Source organism: Nipponia nippon, unplaced genomic scaffold (assembly GCF_047370975.1).
Source record: "Nipponia nippon isolate SJK-2023a ecotype South Korea unplaced genomic scaffold, ASM4737097v1 scaffold_13, whole genome shotgun sequence".
NCBI lineage: Eukaryota > Metazoa > Chordata > Aves > Pelecaniformes > Threskiornithidae > Nipponia > Nipponia nippon.
The window spans coordinates 50,873-72,854 of record NW_028262324.1 but is presented as its reverse complement, the minus strand read 5'-3'; the positions used below and the strand labels follow the sequence as shown (position 1 = coordinate 72,854).

Sequence of the window (21,982 nt, the reverse complement as noted above, 5' to 3'; positions counted from 1 at the left end):
CTACATGTTTTAGTTCGCTGTCTCTGTTTTAAGTTTTTTCTCTTTATTGCCCTAATCCCCGTCACTATTAAGTGTTTTACTTTTATCCCATTCCCTGTCTTTATTTTGCTGTCTTTATTCTTTAATTATATCTTATCTTTCCTTAGTGCCCTCTTTTTTGACATTTTGTTTCTGTCTCCACTTTAGTTTGCCATTGCTATTTTTTTCTTTCTTATTTCTTTAATCATCATTGCTTTTAAAAATTTCTGTCTCATTTTGTCCCATTCTGTCTTTATTTTGCTGTATTTTTAAATTACTTCTTGTCTTTCCTTAGTGCTGTCACTTTTTAAATTTTTTTTCTATGTCTCCATTTTAGTTTGCTGTTTCATAATTTTTTCTAATCCCTGTTGCTTTTAAAATTTTCTACTTTTATTCCCTTTGCCTTTATTTCGCTGTCTTTTCTTTTAATAATTTCTTGTCTTTCCTTAGTGCCCTTGCTTTTTAAATTTTCTTTCCACATATGTTTGCTGTCCCTATTTTTTAATTTTCCTCTTTAGCTCCCTAATCCCATTCGCTTTTAAAATATTCTTTCTATAAAACAATTTTGTTTCTGTATCTACTTTTATCTAGTTTGCTGTCTCTGTGTTAATTTTTCCTGCTTGTCCTTTACCCAGTTGCTTTTGAAATTTTCTTTCTATATCTGCTTTGATCAAGCTCCCTATCCTTATTTTTTAATAGGTTTTGGTCTGCTGTGTACCCTGTCACTTTTGAAATTTACTTTCTATGTGTGTCTCTCTTTGTCACTCTGTCTTTATTTTGGAGTTTTTTCTTGTCTTTCCTAACAGATATGGCTTTTATTTTTTCTATGTCTAATTTTATCCCATCCAATATGCTTATTGGTTAATGCTTTCCTGTCTGTCCTGCAGCTTGTGCTTCACATTATAAATTTTCTTCATATGTCTGTCTGTTTAGATTGCCGTCTCTATTTTTTCATTTTTTCCTCTCTTAATCCCTTGGCTTTTCAAATTTTGTTTCTATATGTACCGGTAATCTAGTTTGCTTTCCCTATTTTATTTCTCTGCCAACTGTCCTGTATGTCTTTGCATTTTCAAGTTTCCTTCTATATCTACTTTTATCAAGGTCCCTATCCCTATTTCTTAATTCTTTCCTGTCAATCCCTTTTGAATTTTTCTCTCTCTCATCTTTTATTCAGTTTGCTCTCCCTTTTATTTTTTCTGCTGTCCTTACCCTGTCGCTTCTTAAATTTTCTTTTTGTCTCCATGTATCTAGTTCCCTTTCCCTTATTTTTAATACTTTCCTGTCGTGTACCATGTTGCTTTTAAAATTTCATTTCTATGTCTCCATTTATCTAGTTCCCTGTCCCATTTTTCTCTTTCTTGTAGCCCATCGCTTTTTACTTTTATCTTTCGAATCTCTCAACACTCCATCTGTCCCTCCTGTTGTTCTGCGCTGTCCCCTCCATCTCTCTCCCGGCGGGGGAACGGCACCGCCCCTAGCGACAGACCCCGCCCCTAGAGACTGCACGGCAGGGGACTAGCACCACCCCTACCGACAGGCCCCGCCCCTGGAGACCGCGTGGCAGGGGAACGGCACCGCTCCTACCGACAGGCCCCGCCCCTGGAAACAGCCCGGCAGGGCAACGGCACCACCCCTAGCCACAAGCCCCGCCCATAGACACCGCCCAGCTGGGGAATGGCACCACCCCTAGCGGCATGCCCCGCCCCTGGAAACAGCCCGGCAGGGCAACGGCACCACCCCTAGCGACAAGCCCCGCCCATAGACACCGCCCAGCAGAGGAATGGCACCACCCCTTGCGGCAGGCCCCGCCAGAAGACGCTAACCGGCAGGGGCAACGGCACCACCCCTAGCGACAGGCCACGACCCTGGAGACGATTCAGCAGGGGAATGGCACCACCCATAGCGACAAGCCCCGCCCATAGACACCGCACGGCAGAGGAATGGCACCATCCCTTGTGACAGGCTCCGCCCCTGGATACCATTCAGCAGGGGAATCGCACCACCCCTTGCGACAGGCCCTGGCCCTGGTGACCACCCGGCAGGGGAACGGCACCACCCCTAGAGACAGGCAACGCCCACGTAGACTGCGTGGCAGCCTATTAATTTTTTTTTACGTTTCCTTCTTTGCGGCTCCCTCTCCCTATTTTTTAACGCTTTCCTGTTTTTTCTGTACCCCATTACATTTTAATTTCTCTTTCTACATTTCCCTCTCTCCAGCGCCTTGTCCCTATTTTTTAATTCCTCCTTCTGTCCTGCGCCCCATTGCTTTTAAAGTTTTCTTTCTATGGTTCCTTCTATCCATCTCCCTGTCCCTGCTTTTCTAATATTCCCATTTCTTGTACCTGATCACTGTTTAAATTTTCCTTCTACATTGGCCTCTATCCATCTCCCTGTCCCTATGTTTTAATTCTTGTCTATGTTTCTTGTACTCAGTTGCTTCTAAAAATTCCTTCTAGGTCTCCCTCTATCTGGCTCCCTTTCTTGATATTTATTTTTTTTTAATTCTTCCCTATATTTCTTGTACCCTGTTGCTATTTAATTTCTCTTTCAAGAATTCCTTTTATCTGGCTCCCTTTCCCTAAATTTTAATTCCTCCCTTTCTTCCATGTACCCTCTTGCTTTTAAAATTTCCTTTCAATGTTTCCTTCTATTCTCACCCCTGTCCCTATTTTTTAATTCCTCCCTCTCTGTCCTGTACCCAGTTGCTTTAAAAAAATTCTCTCTGTCTCCATCAATTTAGTTTCCTGTCCTCTTTTTTTTTTTTTTCCTGTCGATACTATGCTCTGTCAATTTTTAATTTTGTTTCTATGGCTACATTTACCCAGTTCCCTGTCTTTATTTTCTAATTCTCTCCTGTCTGTCCTGTACCCTCTCGCTTCTTCAATTTTCTTTCTATGTCTGCTTTTATCTAGCTCCCTATCTGTATTTTTTTAATTCTTTCCTGTGTTGCCTTTTAAATTTACTTTTAGGTGTGTCTCTTTTTTTCCCCATTTTTATTTTTTTAATTTATTCTTGTCTGTCTTTAAAGCTGTTGCATTTCAAATTTTTGTTCTGTGTCAAAGTTTATCCGCTTTGCTGTCCATATTTTTTATGTTTTTCTGTTTATCCTGTACCCCGTAGCTTTTAAAATTTTCTTTCCATATCTCCTTCAACCAATGCACTGTCTTTTTTATTTGTTTCTCGTCTGTCCTGTACCTAATTGCTTTTGAAATTTTCTTCCTATGTTGCTCTGTATTTTTTTCCCTATTCTTATTTTGTAATTTTTCCTTGTCTTTTCTTAATGGCTCTGCTTTTATAAGTTTCTTCCTACGTCTCTCTCTATCACCCTACCCTTACTTTAAAAATTGTTTCTTGTCTTTCCTTAATGCCTTTGCTTTTAAAATTTTCTTTCCATGTCAACTTTTATCCAGTTTTCTGTCCCCATTTTTATTTTTTGCCCTGCTTGTCCTTTACCCAGTTGCTTTTAAAATTTTCCTTCTATGTCTACTTTAACCATTTCACTGTCTTTCTTTTTAAATATTTTCCTGTCTGTCCTGAACTCCATTGCTTTTTCAACTTTCATTCTAGGTCTACTTTTATTGAGATCCCTATCCATATTTTAAAATTTGTTCCTGTGTGTTGTGTACCCTGTCACCTTTTAAGTTAAATTTCCATGCATGTTTTAAATTAAAAAAAAAAAATCAAATTTTCTTTCTCCATTTTTCTTTTAATTTGCTACCCTGTTTTTTAATTTTTCCCTTTATTTCCCTAATCCTCATCACTTTTAAAATGTTCTTTCTACGCCTACTTTTTCCTCTTTGATGTCTTTATTTTTAATTATTTCTTTTCTTTCCTTACTGCCTTCACTTTTTAAATTTTATTTCTACACCTCCGTTTTAGTTTACCATTGACATTAATTAATTTTTCCTTATTTCTTTAATCACCATTGCTTTTAAAATTTTCTGTCTACTTTTATGCTGTTTGCTGTCTTTATATTTAATTATTTCTTGGCTTTCCTTAGTGCCATCGCTTTTTAGAATTTCTGTTATTTGTGCCTGCATTGTAGTTGGCCGTTGCTATGTTTTAGCGATTTCCTGTCTTAATCCTTTGGCTTTTAAAATTTTCTACTTTTATCTCATTTGCTTTTATCTCATTTTTCTTGTTTTTCCTTAGTGCCATCACTTTTACAATTTTATTTCTACATCTCTGTTTTAGTTCACCATTGTGATTTATTAATTTTTTTGTTATTTCCTTAATCCTATTTGCTCCTAAAATTTTCTGTCTACTTTTATTCCATTCACTGTCTTTATTTTTTATTAATTTCTTGTCTTTATTAGTGCCTTTAATCTTTAAATTTTCTTTCTACGTGTCTGTTTTAGTTTCCTGTCCCCATTTCATAACTTTTTCTTTATTGCCCTAATTCCCGTTGCTATTTTTTTACTTTTATCGCGTCCCTGTCTTTATTTTGCTGTCCTTATTTTTTAATTATATCTTGTCTTTCCTTAGCGCCCTCGCTTTTAAAACTTTGTTTCTACGTCTCCACTTTAGTTTGCCGTTGCTATTTTTAAATTTTTTCCTTATTTCCTAATCACTGTTGCTTTTAAACTTTTCTGTCTCCTTTTATCCCATTCGCTGCCTTTATTTTGCTGTATTTGTTTTATTTCTTGTGTTCCCTTAGTGCCCTCCCTTTTAAAATTTTCTTTCTCCATCTCTTTTAGTTCGCTGTCCCTATTTTTGAGTTTTTCCCTTATTTCCGTAATGCTCATCGCTTTTTAAGTTTTCTTTTGAGGCGTGCTTTTATTGTATTCGCTGTCTTTATTTTTTAATGATTTCTCATCTTGCCTTAGTGCAGTTGCTTTTTAAAATTGCTGTTTATGTCTGCGTTGTAGTTTGCCGTCGGCATTTTTTAGTTCTTTCCTCTCTTAATCCTTTGGCTTTCAAAATTTTCTATTTTTATCTCGTTCGCTGTTGTTAATTTTTAATCGTCCTTTCTTGTTTTTCCTTAGTGCCGTTGCTTTTTAAATTTTCTTTCTCTGTCTCCATTTTAGTTCACCCGTGCTATTTTTTAATTTTTTCCTTAATCACCATTTATTTTAAAATTTTGTCTCCTTTTATCCTGTTCGCTGTCTTTATTTCCCTGTAGTTATGTTTTAATCATTTGTCTTTCCTTAGCACCCTCATTTTTTAGATTTTCCTTCTCTGTCTCTTTAAGTACACTGACGCTATTTTAAAATTTTTCCATTTGTTTCCCCTATCCCTATTGCTTCTTAGAATTTTCTACTTTTATCCCATTCCTGGTCTTCATTACGTTGTTTTTTCTCTTAATTACTTCTTGCCTTTCTTTAGTACCTTTTGCTTTTTAAATTTTCTTTTTTTCATCTGTTTTAGCTCACTGTCCATATTTAATTTTTCTCTTTGTCGTGGCTTAACTCCAGCCAGCAGCTAAGCACCACACAGCCACTCGCTCACTCCCCCCCCACCCCACCCCCCGGTGGGATGGGGGAGAGAATCGAAAAGTAAAAATGAGAAAACTTGTGGGCTGAGATAAAGACAGTTTAATAGGTAAAGCAAAAGCCGCATGCGCAAGCAAAGCAAAGCAAGGCATTAATAATTCACTACTTTCCGTCAGCAGGCAGGTGTTCAGCCATCCCCAGGAAAGCAGGACTCCATCATGCGTATCGGTTACTTGGGAAGACAAACGCCATCATGCCAAACATTCCCCCTTCCTCCTTCTTCCTCCAGCTTATACACTGAGCATGATGTCATATGGTATGGAAGAGCCCTTTGGCCAGTCTGGGTCAGCTCTCCTGGCTGTGCCCCCTCCCAGCTTCTTGTGCACCTGGCAGAGCATGGGAAGCTGAAAAGTCCTTGACTATATAAACACATCAACAACCAAACCATCAGTGTGTTATCAACATTATTCTCATACTAAATCCAAAACACAGCACTATACTAGCTACTAGGAAGAAAAATCAACTCTATCCCAGCTGAAACCCAGACACTCTTTAGTTCCCCTTTTAAAATGTTCTTTCTATGCCTACTTCCATTACCTTTGATGCCTTTATTTTTTAAGTATTTCTTCTCTTTCCTTAGTGCCATCGCTTTTAAAATTTTCTAGCTATGTCTGCCTCTTATTTTGATGTAGCTTTTATTTTTTCTCTCTTCATCCTTTAGCTTTTAATATTTTCTGCTTTTATCTTGTTTGCTGTCTTTATTTTAATTTTTTTTTCTTCAGTGCCATCGCTTTTTCAATTTTCTTTTTATGTCTCTTTTTTGGTTTGTCACCACTATTTTTAAATGTTTCCCTTATTTCCTTAATCACCTTTGCTGTTAATATTTTTTGTCTACTTTTATTTGTCAATATTTGGTCAAAATATATTTGGTCAAAATATATTTGGTCAAAATATATTTGGTCAACTTTTGTTTACCTTTATTTTTTAATTTCTTGTCTTTCCTTAGTGCCGTCTAATTTTCTTTCTACATCTCCATTTTAGTTTGCTGTCCCTATTTTTTAGTTTTTCACTTCATTTCCTTAGTCCTTCTCACTTTTTAAATGTTCTGTGTCTAGTTTTTTCCCTTTGATGTCTTTATTTCTAATTATTTCTTCTTTCCTTAGTGCCTTTGACTTTCAATTTTCTTCCTGTGCCCTCATTTTAGCTCACTGTCCCCACTTTTTGTCTTCTATTTCCCTAAACTCTGTTGCTTTTAAAATTTTCTGTCTACCTTTATCCCATTCACTGTCTTTTTTTTAAAAATTATTTCTTGTCTTTCGTTAGTGTGGTCGCTTTTTACAATTTCTGCCTGTCTTCATTTGTTTAGTTCGCCGTTGCTATTTTTTAATTCTTTCCTGTCTTAATCCCTTGGCTTCTAAGATTTTGTTTCTATGTCTACTTTTATTTAGGTTTCTCTCTCTGTGTTTAATTTTTTTTCTGTTTGTCTTCTACCCATTGCTTTTGAAATTTTCTTTCTATATCTACTTTGATCAAGCTCCCTATCCTTATTTTTTTAATACTTTTTGGTCTGTTGCATACCCGATTGCTTTCTAAATTTGCTGTGTATGTGTCTCTCTCTCTTTGTCACTCTGTCTTTATTTTGGAGTTTTTTCTTGTCTTTCCTAATAGATGTGGCTGTTATTCTTGCCGTCTAATTTTATCCCATCCGATGTGCTTATTTGTTAATTCTTTCCTGTCTGTCCAGCAGCCTGTGCTGCACTTTATGTATTTTCTTCATACGTCTCCGTTTATTTAGATTGCCGTCTCTATTTTTTCATTTTTTCCTCTCTTAATCCCTTGGCTTTTCAAATTTTGGTTCTATATGTACCAGTAATCTAGCTTGCTGTCCCTGTTTTGAGTTCTCTGCTGATCGTCCTATACCTCTTTGCATTTTCAAGTTGCCTTCTATGTCTACATTTACCAAGGTCCCTATCCCTGTTTTTTAATTATTTTTTGTCCCATCCCTTTTGATTTTTTTCTCTCTTTCATCTTTTATTCAGTTTTCTCTCTCTTGTTTTTTCCTGCTTTCCTTACCCTGTCGCTTTTTTAAAATTTTCTTTTTATGTCTCCATTTATCTAGTTCCCTTTCCCTTATTTTTAATACTTTCCTGTTGTGTACCATGTTGCTTTTAACATTTTATTTCTGTCTCCGTTTATCTAGTTTCCTGTCCTATTTTTTTGTTTCCTGTAGTCCATTGCTTTTTATTTTCTTTTTCAAATCTCCCTCTACATAGCTCCCTTTAACAATTTTTTAAATTTTCTGCCTCTCTGTCCTGTTCCCTTTCTATTTCTTGCCCTGTCCGTCTTATGTTTTCTATTTTTTAATTCTTTCCCATGTTTGTCGCTTTTTAATTTCTATTTCTGACTGCCTCTATCCAGCTTCCTGTCACTTTAAACAAATTCTTTGCGCTTTGTTCCCCTTTTGTAGTTTTCTCTCTGTCTCCCTCTATCCAGTTCCCTATTGTTGTTTTGCAATAATAAAAATTCGCACATGCCCCACCCCCCCGCTGCCCATGTGTCTGTTATTCTCTCTGTCCCTCTCTGCTGTTCCTGTTGTCCTGCTAGGTCTCTCCTATGTCTCTCCCCAGTGCTCCCCCTCCCCGTCCCCCCCCCGATTTATTCCTCCATTTCCCTCTTCCTGTGGTTCTCTACTTCATCTCCCCATCCTCCTCCTTGCTGCGCTCCATTTCTCTCTCTCTCTCGACACTCTTTTGCGGTTCCCCGTCCCTCTCTTGTTCCCAGTATCCCATTTTCTGGCTCCCTGTCCTACACCGCTTCTCTGCCTCCCTCTGTCCTTCCTTCTGCTTTCCTCTTCCCTCTTTTCCCTCTGTCCTTCTGCCTTTGGGCACCAAGCCTCGTACCCAACTCATTGCCGGGATTTCTGACGTGCATGAAGGAACAAACATTTGCTGCCTCCTTTGTGATCCCAGATGTGTTTCCAGCCACTGGGCTCTGGGTGAGTGGCTGTGGCTGGGTCCAGGGGAGGGAGTGATGTGCTGTGGAGCTGGGGTGATGGCCCTCAGTTCCTGATGGGTTCCAGCTAGGGCAGCCCAGGTGGAACTAGTGAGGTGAAGATGGGGCTGGGTCAAGGGTTTAAAAAGGCTGCAGGGTGGGATAGGCTGGGCTAGCCTAGTCCCAGGTGCAGCTGGTAAGGCTGAGGATGGGGCTGGCTCTGCTGTGCCAAGGGGCTCTAGCTGGTGAGGGGGCTGCCTGGGTACATCTGCCTGTGGGAGAAGCGAATCAAAGGGGCTTCCGCAGGCAGCTGCCTCCAGCAAGGAATGGCCGATCCCCACAGCAAAGAAGGATCCCTCCCAGCCATCCCTGACAGAGTGCACCACCAGCATATGGCGCTGGGAGATTGGTGCCTCCGTTGGCCACACGCATGAGCCACCATGCACCCGGGAAGCCTCGTGGGAGAGGAGCGCTGGGGTACCCGCTGCCTACTCCTGGGTGAGTGAGGGCTGGGCAGCCGGCACTGTGGAGGAGGAAGGGTCAGAGGTAGAGAGAGAAGCCTAGGGGCGGTGAAGGTCTCCTGCTGGTGCCAGGAGCTGCGGCGAGTCACGCATCCCTTTCTGTGCGTCCGTGCCCATCCCTGCCATGCTTCTCCAGATCCCTGCCTGCCTCTGCCTGTCCTTGTCTCTGTCTCCCTTTTGGGCTGCCCAGCTCCCCAGAGCTTTTTGCTCTTCTGCTAGCACTGCCCTGTACACCATTGCCTTCTCCATTTCTTTTCTGTGCCTCTCCCTTTCCAGCTCCTCATCCGCTATTATTTCATTCTTCCCACGCTGCCTTTTTCCCAATTGCTTGTGAAAATTGCATTTCTAGATCTCCCTCTACCCAGAGACCTGTCTCTCTTTTCAGTGACTGCCTTTACTCTACGCCCCGTCGCTCTTCCAATATCCTTTCCTGATGGCTGTTTATCCAGCCCCCTCTCCTGATACTTAACTTCTTACCTGTATGGCCAGTACCCCGTTGCTTTCTAAAGTTTCTCTCTGTCTCCATTTATCCAGTTCCGTGTCCGTGGTTTTTATTTCTTCTGCATGTCCTCTACTTCATCACTTTTAAAATTTTGTTTCAATGTCTTTAGTTTGCTGGCCCTATTTTAAAGGTTTTTTCCTCTCTGTTCTTAATTCTTTTGCTTTTTAAATTTTTTCTATGTCTCTGTTGTAGTTCACCATTGCTACTTTTTAATTTTTCCCTTATTTCTTTAATCACTGTTGCTTTTAAAATTTTCTGTCTACTTTTATTCTGTTCACTGTCTTAATTTTATTTCTTGTCTTTATTAGTGCCTTTGCTGTTTAAATTTTCTTTCTACACCTCTGTTTTAGTTTGCTGTCCCTATTTTTAAATTTTTCTCTTTATTTCCATATTGCATATTGCTTTTTAAATATTCTTTCTACTCCTGCTTGTTTTCCACTGTGTCCTCTTTTAATTATTTGTTGTCTTTTCTTAGTGCTGTCACTTTTTAGATTTTCTTTCATCGTCTCTGTTTTAGTTCGTCATTGCTATATTTTGATTTTGTCCTTAGTTCCTTAATCCCTGTTGCTTTTAAAATTTTTTGTCCACTTTTATCCCATTTGCTGTATTTATTTTACAATTATTTTTTGTCTTTCTTCAGTGCTCTCACTTTTAAGATTTTCAGTGTTTTAAGTATTTTAAGTATTTCCAGTGCAGGCTTGAGTTGCCGTCTTCCCTTGTATTTCTTGGAGAAGAGGGCGTGTGTTATTTGTGCTCTTAAAAATCTCCAGGGAGGGGCGTGTCTTTTATCGCAGTCCTGGGTACGCAAGCTTTTTCTATTATTCTCTTTTTGCCTTTTTCCTTGAGTGCCCAGTGAGGCTTGCTCTAGTGTCGGTCATGACAATGATATTCTTGTTTATAGCGTTTTTAGCATCAGTTTCTGTAGTTGTAAGGTGTCCGTTTCAGATCTCTGAGTTGCCGTGTCACGCCGTTGTGGTTTCTCCATTGGCAGACTGCTGCTGTAATTCCCTAAGGGGCTTTGTAGGTCATCGGGCTCAAGGGTCTCGAGCCGCTCTTGTGGCGGACCTCTCGTCCTCATGGCGTTGTCCATTGGGCAGTCTCAGTTGCTGCATGGTACAATGTTCTGAGCTTTTTTGAGGTTCCTGGGTTTTTCATATTTTCTGGGTTTTGGTTAAAATTTCTTTTGCAGGATTTTTGTTGTTTATTCCTGCATGTGAAGTCAGGTCTTCTTTTGACATCCAGGTCCCTGTGGCTCTCTTTTCTGTCTTTTTTTTTTTTTTTTCTTTTGTAGTTACCCTCACCGGTGTTTTCCCACAACGGGAGCAGCAGAGAGGGGAGCGGTGCTCTGGGGCATCTGGGGAGGTAACGTCAGGATTCCTCCTGTGTTTGCAGGTCTGGCCCTGAGGAAGTCTGGTACGGGGGTTGATAGTGTGAGTATCTATTACATGGGTGCACTAATCCCTTTCAGAGTGTGTCAGAGGGTAAGGATTTTATGATGTTTGGTGTCATGTTATTCTGGTTTGTGTATTTGTGGAAGATGTGAGTTTTGTGTGGGAGGAAGCCCGCTATCTGACTGATTTTGGGGTACGCGTGTTTTTAGGTCATGTCTTGTTTGCCAGGTGTTTTGACCTAATCGTATCTGATTTTTGTAGGGAGTCACAAATGGGCTTGGGGCACCCTGATGGCATGTGCTGCTGCCACAAGGCAAAGCAGGGTCATAGCAGAGTTTTCCATTTACAGGGATGGGCTCAGCCACCTCCAGCACAGACTCCTGTTGCGTAGCGATCGGGGATGGTGGCTTTCTTTTGATTCCTCGAAGAACAAGAGGAGGATGGGGTGCATTGTAAGAGCGTAATCGTTTTCTCTTCCTTTGGCAGTAGAGGCATCCGAGGGCCAGCCTGCATTTGAGGAACAGCAGCAGGATGTCAGTGTCGCCTGTCAGCACAGGAAGGAAGCTTCTTTTGGAGGCCAAGGTGGTGAAGTAGAGTCCTTGTTTGTTCTGTTTGATATTCATCATGGGGGTGAGGAGGGGCTGGGACATGCAAAACATGGTCCCAGATTGGGGAGCTGTCTATTACATGGGAGGCCATCAGAAATATCACAGACACCCGGTATCGAAGGTTACAGTTCCCGAGTCATTGGAGACAGACCAATGATACGAGCGGGCACCTGACATTGACGCTGACCCCAGAGGTGTGGCCTGGGAGGCGAGCGGAGCTGTGTTAGCAAGCTGAGGGAAAGGATGAGTCTGGCTTGTGGCTACTGGGGTAGCCCTGTCAGCACCTATGCGACTAGCTAATGCTGTTCTGAAGGCATAAAGCGACTCACAAAACTACATGCCAAGCAGGATGTCTATCCTGAGCTTGTCGGGCAAGGTAAGCAATGAACAGCAAACCATAGCAGCAGTTATTCTTGAGGTGTGTAGAATAGTTTGTGAGCGGGTGACCGCTTCCAGGCTCAACGGTCGCTTTGCATCTCTGGTTTTATAGGTGCCATGGGTGATGCTGGTCGCAACATCTGGCATTAGACCAGGAGCAAGCGGAATGCCACGGTGCTTCTGAGATCATAATTGCGGAAGAGGTCAGTGTTGACTGGTGTGACATTGACTGGCACTCCACGTTTGCAGATGAAGAAGAGGATCTGGGTGATTGCAGCAACATCCTAGGTAGCCTATGTGGTCTTTTTAAAAGATGGTTTCTGACTCCCAGCCCTCTGAAAGGCAAGTTGAGGGGCCAATGCTATCTTTGTGCGGATGGTTGGTCAGGTGGGGGAAGCGCCGGTGGGACAGGCAGGGGTTTTAAAATCAGCGTAGCGGAGAAGGCGGTTTGAGATTGGGCACGTTTGGGCAGAGAGAGGGCATGGGGTCCTTTCTATAAAACAGGAGCAGCTGCCAGGCAGGGCAGGTCCAGCCTGTGTCTGTGTTACTGTGTAGTCTTTGTAGTCTGCCTTGTGTCTCATACCATACCTTACTCAGGTCTTGATGTCTCCATTCTTCTTTGTGCCCAGCAGGCACATTGGTAGCAATATCAGGGGTCTCGCAAGCTTCAGCTCATCAATGTAATGTTAACTGAGCGCTTCTTTTCTCACATTTTAAGTCTAACACGTGGATCTCTCTTGAATGTCTTGCTTATTAGAAGTTTACAGATAGTCATCTTTTTGCGGTGGCGATTAAGGCAGCATTGGTGCTCGAGAGCAGTCTGTTTTCCTGGAGCCCTTTTCTGGGACTTCTTCCCTGCGTCTTAACGTTCTTTGGTCTTTAAGCCTGGCTTCTCATGCATCCATTGTCCCAGTTACGGACATATCTTTTTATGTACCTTTTTGTCGCTGGTGACGGCATTTGACTTTTCTGGGGCTGCTAGTTGAGCAGATTGAATCTCAAAGGTGTTAAGGCTTGTATGTGTAGGGCTTAATGTTTGAGTTCTTTTCTTTTTCATATTTCTTTTAATGGCAGGCTGTAGTTGGGCTCTAGATAGTATTCCTAAATGGGAACAAGACCTCTGGAATTGTTAAGCTATCGCTCTGCATCTGGGCAACTTGTTCGATATTACTCCTTTTGCAGATGCAGAGGGATGAGCCGTGCAGGGTGATGGAGGAGAGATGAGGCAAGCGCTGTAAGAAAGTGGGTCGGTGTGTGGTGTTAGAAGGAAGGTGTGACTGGTGGCTATATGACTAGCTTATGGTTTGGGTTTTTTGCTTTATTTTGAAGGTGTTAAGCCATGTGGGAGGGTTTTGTTTTGGGTAGTATCTTGGCATGTGTTTGCTTTGATTTTTGCAGATGATGCATGTAGTGACAGAGGAGTGAAGCAGCACTTTGAGCGGTCTGAGAAACTGAGGCAATTGTGGGCCTGTTGGTGCCTGAGAGTAAAGTATCCTGTGGCAACTCAGTGAAGCTTTTATCTTTGGTTTTGCAGGTTCTGTGTGGGCTGTCTTTGGAATCGGATGAGCATTTGAGGTGAGGTGGGAAGTAGAGAGGAGTGTGGAACTGGTGACTTTTCACAAGTGCAATGGTTATTTTGTGTCTCTTAGCATTTTAGGTGCCACAAGGAATGACGGCTGCAGCCTCCGACTCTGGAATTGGTGTGGAGGAGGTGAGCAGAGTGCCACAGCGCTTCTGAGGGTGCAGGTGGTGTGGAAGAGGTTGGTATCCATGATGCTTACTGCTGGTGCTGTGGGGTTTTGTTTTGCAGATGATGAAGAGGAACCTGGTGACCACAGGAAAATATCAGCTAGCCGGTGTGTGTTGTCAAGGATGGGTGTAGTTCCCCAGCCCTCTGAAAGATAACTTGAGGGGCCGACACTGGGAAGGGGCTGAGGAGACAAGGTTGGCAATTGCAGGAAGGGGTTTTAAAGGTAGCGTATGGGAGAGAGCTGTCTGGGAATGGTCCCCTCTTGGCAGGTAAAGGGAGCAGGTTAGTCTTCAGCATGATGCCAGTGTGTGCCAGGCAGGGCAGTTCCAGGCTGTGTCTGTTGTTGTGCAGTTTGTGTGGTCTGTCTTCTGTGTCTTAGGCCTTCCTCGGGTCTCGAAGTCATCTTTGCACCTAAGGAGGGCTGAACACGCCTCAGGCATCATCCCTACCATCTCGAACGTCTGCGATCATCGGCATAGTGCCAATTGGGTGCTTTTCTGGCGTTAGAAGCATACGGTGTGGATCAATCTGGTGTCTCGGAGGTTTCCAGGCGGTCCTATTTTGTGGCGTCGTTCTTGGCTGCGTGAGTATCTGTGCTCTCTTGCCGTCCATTTTTGCGGACTGGGCTTTCTTGCCTGCGTCCTTATGTTCTTAGGTCTTGAAGCTGGGCTTGTTGTGCCTACGTCATCTCAATTTTGAGAGTAACTTCTTGCAGGTCCATGACATTCCACACTCTCTCTGGAGCTGCCATAGAGCCTCATCACATTGCCCTCACGGTGCCACAGGCCTTCTTGCTTGACGGTGTCTTCCGTCCATGTGTCGTTTTTCTTGCCGAGAGTTCTCTCTCGTCTTTGAGGCACGTTGTTTGTAGTGTGCTGTGGAGCATTGGGGTGTGTGTGTGTGCATGTGTTTGGCCTGGAGCCACCCTGCCTGGGGGGTGCAGAGTCGGGGGCAGGTGGAATACCAATAATAGTCTGAGGTTACTGTGTTGGTATGCCTAGACTGTTGAGGCAAAGGTGGTACAGTCATTTTGGACGGATTAGCTGAGGGATTAGAGGGAAGGTGTGACTGGTGGCTCTTTGACTACATTATGGTGTTTCTGATTTTTTTTTTTTTTTTAACATGAAGGTTCCAAGTGAGGAGCAACGTGGGATATGGGCCCCAGAGCTGACTCAGGCAATGTGAGTGGTCCCGGAATGTGAGGTGGTGGTGGGCTGGGTTGGTGTCTAATAGCCAAGTATTGTATGGCAACTGAGTTGCAGTGTTTGTCTTTGGTTTGCAGATTCTTTGCGGGCTGCCTGTCCTGGTTTCAGCTGGGATAGAGTTAATTTTCTTCCAACACACAGCACTATACCAGCTACTAGGATTTAGTATGAGAATAAAGTTGATAACACACTGATGTTGTTCCTGAGTAGTGCTTATACTAGTCAAGGAGTTTTCAGCTTCCCGTGCTCTGTGCAGTGCACAAGAAGCTGAGAAGGGGGCACAGCCAGGACAGCTGACCCAGACTGGCCAAAGGACTATTCCATACTGTATGGCATCATGCTCAGTATATAAACTGCGGGAGTTGGCTGGGGATCAGTGATCACTGCTTGGGGATGAGCTGGGCATCAGTCAGCGGATGGTGAGCAATTGTGTCGTGTATCACTTGCTTTGTATGCTATTATTGTATTATTATTACTGCTACTATTAATAGTATTCTATTTCATTTTCCTTCAATTATTAAACTGTTCTTACCTTAACCCATGAGTTTTCTGATTTTCACCCTTCCAATTCTCTCCCCCATCCCACCGGGGTGGGGGGGAGAGAGTGGCTGTGTAGTGTTTAGCTGCTGGCTGGGGTTAAACCATGACAGTCCTTTTTGGCGCCTAATGTGGGGCTCGAAGGGTTTGAGATAATAACAGATTAACCATAGTGTATTAAGGAATTTGTATCTGTTGCCAGTCATAATATTGATTCATCTGTTCTCGGTATTAGTCTATTTGATCTGCACCATGCTCATGTGTTTGCAGTACGTGTTAAAGATTGGTGTTGGTTTTTGCAGTTTGCTGTGGTCTGCAGTGATTAGTGATGTTTAGCTTTGGAGACTTATTATTAAAATACTGACCTTAAGCATTACCTGGTATTTGGGTTCTGTTGTGAAGCCATTACTGTACTTTGGGTACCACCTCATGGAGACAATTAGCAATTATACTTCTTTCTCTGAGAGGCTTTTTATGGAGGAAATACAGAATGGCACCTCCGCTGCTGCCTTCTATGATGCTTCCTCCTTCACTACAGCAACTTTTCAGTATCTTGAATATCCTTGGGTAGTTCTTGGGAATATTGTTTCGGTTTTGTCTAAGGTTAATAAGCATTTTAAGAATATCATCCAGAGGTCTGCCCCAAGGCTGGATAGTTATGAGTGGCAGGGTGTGTGGGAAAGCATGGGCAAATGCCCAGGATGGTGGGCCGCTCCAGCATTTTGGAACTTCACCCTTGAACAAGTGCACAATCCTGAAAAATTAGTAGAATGTTTGGAAGAAGTATGCTGTCGCCCTGGCAATTCTAGGGAGACACAAATCATCGCAAAGTGCTGGGGCCTGGCTCGTGCCTGCCGAGCCCTACTGAACACTATTCAGAACCCTTAAGTGGAAGAGAAGGTCTCTGGATCTGACAACAAAACAACAGGCGCCATGGCTATGCCAGAGAACCAACCCGTGCCAGTATCGGTCGCCCCTATATAGAAGAAAAAATACACAAGAAAATCAACTCATTTAGTAAGGGCTGATGATGAACTAGGGCCATTGCGAGAACAGGAGGAAGAGGCAGAACCCACAACTGAGATGGTAACCAGCCAATCCCTGTCCCCAAGCGAGCAGCGAGATATGCAAAAAGCTTTTGGTCATCGTCTGGGCGAGCACACCATCACCTGGCTGCTCCGATGCTGGGATAATGGGGCCAGTAGCCTGGAATTAGATGGTAGGGAAGTCAAGCAGCTGGGATCCCTTTCTAGGGAAGGGGGCATTGACAAAGTGATTGGAAAAGGGGCAAAAGTCCTCAGCCTCTGGAGGCGACTCCTGTCAGGTGTGATGGAAAGGTATCCCTTCAAGGAAGACGTTATACGTCACCCAGGCAAGCGGACCACCACGGAGGGAGGTATCCGGTACCTGAGGGAATTAGCCATGCCAGAGGTGATTTATAACAACCTGGACAATGAGGAGTTATCCAAAGATCCAGATGAAGTTCAGCACACACGACCCACATGGCAGAAGTTTGTACGGAGCGCACCAGTGTCGCATGTGAACTCTTTGGCACTAACAACCTGGAAAGATGAAGGAGGACCAACGGCAGATGAAATGGCTGGCCAACTCCGACAATACGAAGAAAGCCTCTCTTCCTCGTTATGGGCCTGCATCTTGGCTGCGGAGAAACCGCCTGATGTGCTAGCTGAGAAATTTTCCCGGGAGTTCCAGTGATTCAAAGTGGACATGTCCTACTCCTCACCTGTACGGACTGCTATCTCAGCCATTAGGAGTAAGTGTCCCTCTCTTCAAGAGAGAAGATATAGCGGATACACACCATGGGCCACCCTGTGGTTTTAGCTGTGTGACCACGGAGAGGACATGAATAAGCAGGATGGAAAATCTGCCTCGACCCTAGAGGCACGGGTATGTGAGTTGCAAGGAAAAACAACTACAAAAGGTGGCTCTTCCAGGAAAACTGTTGTTCTGGTTTCCAGTGAGCAGTTCCCTAGACAGAGCAGAAGGGCTGATTTTGCTTCCGATCTTCGATTTGCATTTACAAGAAGCGAGTAACGAATGCTATGACCAGGACTAGAGGGGCCTTACCTCCAGCCAGGTGGAGGAAAGGGACAACCGGGTGTACTGGACTGCGTGGATTCGATGGCTTGGCACATCAGGCCCACAGGAGTATAAGGCTTTAGTAGACACTGGTGCACAGCGTACCCTAATGCCATCAAGCTATAAAGGAGCGAAACCCGTCTGTATTTCTGGAGCGACGGGGGGATCCCAAGAGCTGACTGTATTGGAGGCCGAAGCAAGCTTAACCGGAAATGAGCGGCAGAAGCACCCCTTCGTGACTGACGGAAGCACCCCATCTGTGTGTCCTTGGCATAGACTACCTCAGGAGAGGGTATTTCAAGGACTCAAAAGGGTACTGGTGGGCTTTTGGTATAGCTGCCTTGGAGGTGGAGGAAATTAAACAGCTGTCTACCCTGCCCGGTCTCTCAAAGGACCCTTCTATCGTGGGGCTGCTGAGGGTCGAAGAATATCAGGCGCCAATTGCTACCACAACAGCGCACCGGTGGCAATATTGCACCGACAGACTCCCTGATTCCCATCCGTAAATTGATTCGTCGACTGGAGCACCAAGGAGCGATTGGCAAGACTCGCTGACCTTTTAACAGTCCCATGTGGCCAGTGCAAAAGTCTAATGGAGAGTGGAGACTAATGGTAGACTATCGGGGCCCAAACAAAGTCACGCCACCACTAAGCGCTGCTGTGCTGGACATGCTAGAACTTCAACAGGAAGTGGAGTGAATGGCAGCCAAACAGTACGCTGCCATGGATAGTGCTAATGCTTTTTTCTCAATCCCTTTGGCGGCAGAGCATAGGCCACAGTTTGCTTTCACTTAGAGGGGCGGCCAGTACACCTGGAATCGGCTGCCCCAGGGGTGGAAACACAGCCCCACCATTTGCCATGGACAGATCCAGACTATGCTGGAAAAGGGTGGGACTCTGGAACACCTGCAATACATTGATGATATGGTCGTAGGGAGCAATACGCATCAGAAGAGGTTTTTGAGAAAAGGAAGCAAATAGTCCAAATCCTTCTGGAGGCCAGCTTTGCCATAAAACAAAGTGAGGTCAAGGGGCCTGCACAGGAGATCCAGTTTTTAGGAATAAAATGGCAAGATGGACGTCGTCAGATCCCAATGCATGTAATCAACAAAATAACAGCCACGTCTCCGCCAAGCAGCAAAAAGGAAACACAAGCTTTCTTGGGTGTCATGGGTTTTTAGAGAATGCATATTCCAAATCACAGTCTGATTGTAAGCCCTCTCTATCAAGCGACCCAGAAGAAGAACGATTTCAAATGGGGCCCTGAGCAACGACAAGCCTTTGAACAAATTAAACAGGAGAGAGTTCATGCAGTAGCCCTTGGGCCAGTCTGGGCAGGTCAAGAGGTAAAAAACCGTGCTCTAGGCTGCAGCCAGGGAACACCACAGCCAGGGAGAACGGCCCTACCTGGAGCCTCTGGCAGAGAGCACTGGGGGAAACTCGAGGTCGACCCCTAGGGTTTTGGATGCGGGGATAGAGAGGATCCGAGGCCCGCTATACTCCAACCGAAAAAGAGATATTAGCAGCATATGAAGGCGTTTGGGCCACTCTGGACAGCGGCTGGTGCTGAAGCACAGCTCCTCCCCGCACCCAGCTGCTGGCGCCAGGCTGGATGTTCAAAGGGAGGATCTCCCGTACACATCACGCAACTGACACTATGTGGAGTAAGTGGGTCGCACCGATCGCATGATGGGCTCGAATAGGAACCCCTGGTCACCTGGGAATCTCGGAAGTGAGTGTGGACTGGCTGGAAGGCAAAGATTTCAGAATATCAACAGAGGAGGAGGTGACACGTACTGGGGAGGAGATGACGCGTGCTGAGGAGGCCCCACTGTATAATAAACTGCCAGAAAATGAGAAACAATATGCCCTGTTCACGGATTGGTCCTGTCATCTCGTGGGGAAGCATCAGAGGTGGAAAGCTGCTATATGGAATCCTGTATGACAAGTAGCAGAAACTGCTGAAGGAGAAGGCAAATCGAGTCAGTTTGCAGAGGTGAAAGCCATCCAGCTGGCTTTAGATGGTGCTGAACAAGAAAAGCGGCCAATGCTCTATCTCTATACTGACTCATGGATGGTGGCAAATGCCCCGTGGGGGTGGTTACAGCAATGGAAGCAGAGCAACTGGCAGCGCAGAGGCAAACCCATCCGGGCCGCTGCATCGTGGCAAGATATTGCCGCCCAGATAGAGAACCTGGTTGTAAAAGTACGTCATGTAGATGCTCACGTACCCAAGAATTGGGCCACTGAAGAACATCAAAACAATCAGCAGGTGGATCAGGCTGCTAAGATTGAAGTGGCTCTGGTGGACCTGGACTGGCAACATAAGCGTGAATTATTTCTAGCTCTGTGGGCCCGTGACACCTCAGGCCATTGAGGAAGAGACGCAATGTATAGCTGGGCTTGCGATCGAGGGGTGGACTCGACCGTGGATGCTATCGCACAGGTTATCCACGAATGCAAAACACGCGCCACAGTCAAGCAAGCCGAGTGGTTCGAGCCTCTCTAGTACGGAGGACAATGGCTGAAATATAAATATGGGGAGGCCTAGCAGATCGATTATATCGCGCTCCCAACAAACCCACCAAGGCAAGCGCCATGTACTTACGATGGTGGAAGCGACCACCAGATGGCTGGGAATGTGCCCTTTGCCGCTGCCCAGAATGCTATCCTGGCTCTCAAAGCGAGTCCTCTGGTGACATGGCACCCCAGAAAGAATCCAGTCGGCCAGCAGAACTCATTTCTGAAACAACCTCATAGACACCTGGGCCAAAGAATGTGGCATTGAATGTGTATATCGTATCCCCTATCGTGCACAAGCCTCCGGGAAAATCAAACGATACAATGGACCATTAAAGACTACGCCGAGAGCAATGGGTGGTGGGACATTCCAATCCTGGGATACACATTTAGCAAAGGCCACCCAGTTAGTCAACGCTAGGGGATCTGCCAATCGAGCTGGCCCCACCCAATCAAAACTTTTATGTACTGTAGAGGGGGATAAAGTTCCTGTAACGCACATAAGAAATACGATGTGGAAGACGGTCTGGGTTACTCCCACCTCAGGCAAAGGTAAACCCATTCGTGGGATTTGCTTGAGGACCTGGACGCACTTGGTGGGCGGTGTGGGAGGATGGGGAAGTCTGATGGGTACTTCAAGGGGATTTGATTTTGGGTGAAAATAGCCAATGAACTGAATTGTATAATGTTAGTTGCTATATAATACTGTATGTCATCACTTCAAGGATTACTATGTGCCATATCAACAGTACACAGTAAGAATCACCCAAATTAATGAAGAATGAACTTTGAGGAAACCGAGCAAAGTGCAGTGGTGATGGAACCAGAACTGGCTTCAGCATACAACAATCTAACGCCGCACACGCTCTCTCCTGCCCTGAAAGACTGTTAAGACAGATGAAACCCAAAGTCATGGACTAAATGAACTCAACAAATGTTTTAGAGGGATAGCCTATAGACTAAAGGAAATGATATCTATGTGTGTCTATACCTAGATATATCTATATATATATTTTTAAATATATATCTCTCTATAGATGTATATCTCTCTATAAATATATATAGATATCAAAAGACTGGAAAAGTGGTGGTGATTAATTGGAATGTATTGGAAAATGTAAGACCTCGGCATGATGTATATGGTATGGAATAAGGGGTGGATACTGTCCTGGTTTTAGCTGGCATATAGTTAGTTTTCTTCTTAGTAGCTGGTATAGTGCTGTGTTTTGGATTTAGGATGAGAATAACATTGATAAGACACTGATGTTTTAGTTGTTGCTAAGTAGCGCTTACATTAGTCAGGCACTTTTTAGCTTCCCATGCTCTGCGTGATGCACGAGAAGCTAGGAGGGGGCACAGCCAGGTCAGCTGACCCAGACTGGTCAAAGGGCTGTTCCATACCATATGATGTCACGCTCAGTATGTCAACTGGGGGGTGTTGGCCGGGGGTCAGCGATCACTGCTCGGGGACGTGCTGGGCATTGGTCGGCAAGTGGTGATCAACTGTATAGTGAATCACTTTGTATATTATTATTATTATTATTATTATTATTATTATTATTATTATTGCTGCTACTATTACTACTATTCTATTTTATTTTCCTTCAATTATTAAACTGTTCTTACCTTAACCCACGAGTTTTCTGACTTTCACCCTTCCAATTCTCTCCCCCATCCCACAGGGGTGGAGGGGAGCGAGCGAGCAGCTGTGTGGTGCTTAGTGGTTGGCTGGGGTTAAACCACGACACTGCCTTTAGAAGCTGGTGAGCGTTTGAGGTGATGGATTGAGGATGGATTATCTTGTGGCTGTCTGGAAGCTATGTTGAGGCACCAGTGTTGGAGACGGGTTGGGGGAGGGAGGGTGCAAGGTTGGCAATTGCAGGAAGGGGTTTTAAAAGGTAGCGCTGGGGAGAGGGCTGCCCAGGAATAGTGCCTTCTGGGCAGGTAAGTGAAGCAGGTTACGCTTCAGCATGATGCCAGCGTGTGCTGTGCAGGGCAGTTCCAGGCTGTGTCTGTTGTTGTGTAGTTT

General features: G+C 44.2%; 1 protein-coding gene across 50 annotated transcripts in view; it reads left to right on the top strand.

Annotated features, from left to right (window-relative positions):
• The first annotated feature begins 3,992 nt into the window (after positions 1 to 3,992).
• The window catches only part of LOC148056491 (uncharacterized), a 40,935-nt gene continuing 22,945 nt past the window's right edge, over positions 3,993 to 21,982 (top strand). For 13 of the 50 annotated variants that reach the window (XM_087749518.1, XM_087749516.1, XM_087749514.1 and 10 more), the window contains exons 1-9: positions 3,993 to 8,445; positions 8,748 to 8,939; positions 10,756 to 10,894; positions 11,342 to 11,437; positions 11,954 to 12,044; positions 13,376 to 13,416; positions 13,491 to 13,552; positions 13,652 to 14,174; positions 14,720 to 14,772. Coding sequence is in view for 2 of the 50 variants with exons in the window: in XM_087749522.1 (XP_087605648.1) it covers positions 14,746 to 14,772 (27 nt within the window). In the remaining 48 variants the exon portion in view is untranslated. Of the gene's footprint in view, positions 8,446 to 8,747; positions 8,940 to 10,755; positions 10,895 to 11,341; positions 11,441 to 11,584; positions 11,840 to 11,953; positions 12,184 to 13,375; positions 13,417 to 13,490; positions 13,602 to 13,651; positions 14,175 to 14,306; positions 14,448 to 14,719; positions 14,773 to 21,635; positions 21,717 to 21,982 lie in introns of all 50 variants that reach the window. The other 37 variants (XR_015702913.1, XR_015702910.1, XR_015702912.1 and 34 more) reach the window with 20 other exon arrangements.